Genomic DNA, 5,105 nt, shown 5'->3' on the forward strand with positions numbered 1-5,105 from the left:
TCTGTGTTAGTGAGTCGCTGTGGTTTTGGTTAGCTTGCTTGTGTGGTACTGTGTGCTGGTAGGTGAGCTCTGGGATCACCTAGGTTACGAGAAATTGCCACCTCCGATACATTTGCCAAGGAGATTTCTATAGTTAGCTTGTATTAAAATGAATGTGCCCCTAAATAGACACTGAGATTAGTTCTGTTCAATTGCTCAGCTATTGCTTTTCCATTTTTACAAAAGCACCCTATTTTGAAGTGGAAATGCCAGAACACTGTAATCTGAAATACTAGGTTCTTTTTGATGGTCACCTCAGTAGGAACACACTTCTTTTTTTTTTTTTTTTCTTCATAGGAGAACAGGAGCCTTTTATCTGGGAGGGGGGATGTGGAGGGGGGATGGTTTGTGTGCCTTGGCACAAATAACTGAGTCACTTCTGTCCCTTGAGCTACTAGTGCTAAAACTGAAACTGGCCATAGCTTTTTATGAACTGAAACTCTTTCAGTCGTTGCTTGTTTGAGTGTTGCAGTCCAAGTCTAACTTTCCCAGAAGATGAGCTACTGCAGCTTTTCCATGTCAGTTCTGTTTTCTGTGTTGGTAGCATCATATTTTGAGAAGATAACGTAAGATACAAGCCCAAGGATGGTACAAAACCAAAATATTTTAATTGCTTTATTTGGCTAATGCCAAGTTCTTTTGCTTTAATTTGAAACTTGGGAGGCTTTTTTTTTCATATGGAGAGTGTAATACAATATCACTAGTCACAACTCCTTTAAAAGCTGATTTCTTTGAGGGAATTCTTTTTGTGTTGAAAGGCAGGGATAAAAGCAGTTTCAGTGGCCCTGTTACTGTATTTAAATTCTGTGAGGGAGAATTTCATTGCCTTGTAGGTTGCACAGCGCAGGGTTACCCACAGAGTACTGGGAAACAATTCCTGGCATTGGTACTCAAAATAATTGTCATAAGACTGCATGTTCTGGGGCCACTAACCCAAGATCTTCAGTTGCCATCATCAATAACTAGAGTTGCTGATGGTCTGTAGTCTGAATTCTGGCTGTTTCTTGACAGCTGGTGTGATGGATCATACTCGTGTAGCTGTTCATTTGTCTCTAAGTCTTATATAAAATATGGATCAGAAGTTGCTGTTGATATCTGGCAAGTTAATAGCATATATTTCTTTTTCCTTGTTCTTATCAGCTTTTAGGAATATCCAATAATAAAGCCTAGTTTTCTTTTGAATAAATTCATTGTCACAGTGTGCTGGAGCTCTTCTAAAGGCTTCTTTGTTGAAAAAAATAGTTTCATCCATTTCCTGTGAAGACTAATACCAGTTTCTGAAGACCATATGCAAGTTCTGTGGATTAACGCATATAAAGCAGTCTCTTTCTTTCCTAGAGCTCTTAAGCCATGAAAATGCAACGACGCTGAATGATGTCAAGACGTTGGTTCAGCAGTTGTACACCGCCTTGTCCATCGAGGAGCACCAGCTGAACAAAGAGAAGGAGCTGATAGGGAGACTAGAGGAGCTGAAGGAGCAGCTAGCACCGTTAGAAAAAGTGAGAAATTTCTCATTATGTTTTGCTTATCCTCCAAATGCAACTTTAATTTATTTCGGGGTTTTAATTAGGTCCCTGGCATGCTTCAAATAGTTTTAAGATCACTGAAGCAGAAGATCCACTAAGTGTATACTAAACCATGTCCATTTCTATTTTCTGTGGAAGTATTTTGTTTCCTTGCTTTATATAATTGGAAATGAACTTGGTAGTAAATAAAGACTGAGGCTAATGCACCAGAGCACCTCACAGAGCTGCTTATTTCCCTGTGTTCGGAGATATTTGCAGCATGCTCAGAGTAAAATATGGATGATTGCAAGATACTGATGGATAAGATGTCAGGATTTGTCTGCATAACAGACTCAAATCCATTTAGCATTTAATATAAATACAAGGTGTTATTTTTACAGTATCTCTTAATTATGTTAAAATAATTATTTTTGAGAATACAAGACATATTTTTATCTCCTGCAGGTAAGGATGGAGCTTAGCAGGAAAGCAGAGAAGAGGACAACCTTGGTGTTGTGGGGAGGCCTGGCCTACATGGCCACTCAGTTTGGGATTCTAGCCCGCCTTACCTGGTGGGAATATTCTTGGGACATTATGGAACCAGTCACCTATTTCATCACCTATGGTAGTGCCATGGCAATGTATGCTTATTTCGTAATGACTCGCCAGGTAGGACTCATTGTGTTGACGCTTTCATGGAAGACTTGCTTTGAGCTCTACTCCCTAGAAAAATAGCAAAATTGTGCCTGTTAGAAGTAGCTCTGCCCCTTCCTTATCCTGTTGAAACCGAGATGCCGCTTGATTTATTTTTGCTGTCCGGGATGGTGATGTAAGGTTGTGGGGTTGTGTGGTGGTGGTCATTGCTGATTTCCTGGTTGTCTTACCATAAATGTTTACGTATGTTCTGTGAGTGATTGCTTTAGCTATACAGGTTCATCTACTGACAGGTAGTGGTTTCTGCACACACAGACGCACATGTGGCCTCACACACACTGATTTGCACCGGAAGCTTCCAAGTGCTGTGATTTATCAGCCCAAATAAATCGTGGGTGTGTGAGGGTACCTACTGAGTTTCTAGGAAGAACATGAGATGTTCACCTTTTAAAGAGACAAGAAAGGTTCAGGGATCGTATTTTAAACACTTCTGTTTAGGTGTTTCATGGGTATGGCCTCCCATCCTTCTCGGTATCCTTGTAGTTGTGACAGAATTTGTGTGGATTTCTAGTACGTGGTTTGTCTCATCACTCCCATTCAAATTTCATAATATCACCTAAATAATGAGGGGGGAAGGGCTCCCAGAGCAGAGCCTCTACTGTCACAAGACCACCAGAACAGATGCTTCACATGTTCCAGCATGGTGTCCCAGGTGTCTGTCAGCTGCGTCCTTTCAGGGACTGAGGACACACGTGCCCCTGTCAGGGCTGCTGCAACAGTTTCTGCCGAATGCAGTGGAAACTTCTCCCATGTTTGAACTCAGATCTGATGATTTAATCAAGTCATCCCCATGAACTAGCATAGTATCTCTTTTGCCAGAGTTAAAATCTGTGTTGTGGGGATGGCTTGACTCTGAGTGCAGCTCTTCTCCACCTGACAGCCCTGACCACTGGATGCACACCAGGCACAGAGGCTGTGTGATGTTCCAGTGCAAGAGAAAGTTCACTTCAGCAGGCAGACCCGTGCCAAAGCACATAGAGAGGCTATGTGGGATTTGGTGTGAACAGCTCTGCTGCTCAGAGTTCTCTGCACACTCTAAAAAGCTGCGACTGTGTGCGGTAGAGCATCCCTGGCAAAAGCTGTGGTATTGGGTTCTTGTTCTCCCCTGCATAGCTTGGCTGAGAGCTGAACTCATGAGCAACCATTGCTGCTTTAATTAGCCATTGCATGTAAATGACCTTAAGGAAAAGAGAATAAGAGCCATCTTACAAAGGCTTATTCTAGTATTTATAGCTTTTTTTTTTTTCCGTGAACTATCAGTATTGGAACCTTGAAATGTGTTAGTTTTTGTTCTCTCTGCGTGGAAGGACTCACACATTTGGGACAGGAGGGAGGTGATGGTAACTTGCTGCTGGGGTGTAACATAGTAGTAGAGAAGCAAATGCTTGACTGTGCTGGGTCTGGCTGGGAAGGAGTTTATGTTCTTTATAGCAGCTGGTATGGTCCTGTGTTTTGGATTTGTGACTAAAACAGTCTTGATAACACCCCAATGTTTTGCTGCTTTATTCTTATCTTCTCTCCTTTTTTCTTTTTAGGAATATGTTTATCCAGATGCTAGAGACAGACAGTACTTATTATTTTTCCATAAAGGAGCCAAAAAGACACGATTTGATCTAGAGAGATACAATCAACTCAAGGACGCAATTGCTCAGGTAACGAGAATTTTTCCAGAAATAAGACAAAGAAATTACTGCTTGCTGGTTCTTAGCTGCTATTAATAGATGCACCTCAAACAAGAATGGATGTATCTGAAGTATTCAGCCCATTTTCTTGTCACAGCCCCAGTGCAATCGCAGAATTGGCTTTGATATGCCCAGGAATAGAACTGCTGGATGTGTAAATCAGCGTGAATGGTTGCCTATATCCATCTGTAGGGGCCTGGCAAACCTTGAGTTGCTTCAGGCACTTCATGCCTCAGAGGAGCCTAATTCAAGATTTCCTTTATTCTCAGCTCCTCCACACCAGATGGGTTTAGTGAGAAATGAAGACTTGCATCCATTCAGTTTGTATCTTCCTGGCATAGCACTTCAGTGCACTGGGTTGCAGTCCTGGAAAATGATGTTAAAAAAAATTAGCGGTATTGTTAGAGGCAGTCGGGGGTAGATTCCTCATATTCTAGAGACAGACGCTTTTGGCAGGCTGTCCACTTTGTGGGATCTGTTCAACAAAGGAGTCCGGTAGAGATCTTTCCTCGTCTTTCTGAGAGCCTTTCTGCAGAAGGATGGCATGAGCAGAAAAAAACAGAGCTACTGCTTTCTTTTTCATTGCTCTGTATCCTTCTCTGTTTATTCCCAGGCTCTGGAAATGACAGCGTAGGACATCCAGGGCAAAATGGATTCTCCCTGTGCCTTGGAGAAGAAGCTGCGCAAGGAGTTAGAAGGGAGCTCAGGGCTAGGCTCTCTTGGTTTCGTGAGAAAACCCAAAAAGACCTCTGAGGCTTCTCATGAGGTGCTGAATACAGATACCCTTGCATGGCTGTATTCTCATGGAGCTTTTCTTCTAGAAGTAACTGTTTCCATTCATCTAGTCGGAGTTTTGGTTTTGTTTTTTTTTTTTAAAAAAAAAAAAACAAAACCAAACTTCCAGTTAGTTCATCGGGATCAAATCTTCGCTGCCATATTCCTTTTAAGTGGCTGCATGTAGGTAAGTTTAGAGAAGTACAGAGTAAATGTCTTCAGGTGCTGAGAATGGTTTTCACAAATACGAGCCTGTTTTACTTTATGAAGGCTTCCCTTCTGGACAGGAAAAAAAAGGAAATGCAGAAAAGCTTTCCATTCTGTAAAGTGGAATGATATTTGGGCAGGTGTATCGGGAGCTTGTTCTTTATAATGTGTCTTTTACTTTTAG

The 5,105-nt window shown here is 41.8% G+C and overlaps 1 protein-coding gene across 6 annotated transcripts in view; it reads left to right on the forward strand.

Annotated features, from left to right (window-relative positions):
• MCU (mitochondrial calcium uniporter) overlaps positions 1 to 5,105 on the forward strand; it is an 84,667-nt gene that overhangs the window by 77,599 nt on the left and 1,963 nt on the right. For all 6 annotated transcript variants that reach the window (XM_086752029.1, XM_086752026.1, XM_086752031.1 and 3 more), the window contains 3 exons: positions 1,378 to 1,538; positions 2,010 to 2,213; positions 3,794 to 3,910. In XM_086752029.1, the coding sequence (XP_086608155.1) occupies positions 1,378 to 1,538; positions 2,010 to 2,213; positions 3,794 to 3,910 (482 nt within the window). The remainder of the gene's footprint in view (positions 1 to 1,377; positions 1,539 to 2,009; positions 2,214 to 3,793; positions 3,911 to 5,105) is intronic.

This window comes from Chlamydotis macqueenii, chromosome 7 (assembly GCF_036417535.1).
Source record: "Chlamydotis macqueenii isolate bChlMac1 chromosome 7, bChlMac1.mat, whole genome shotgun sequence".
Lineage (NCBI taxonomy): Eukaryota > Metazoa > Chordata > Aves > Otidiformes > Otididae > Chlamydotis > Chlamydotis macqueenii.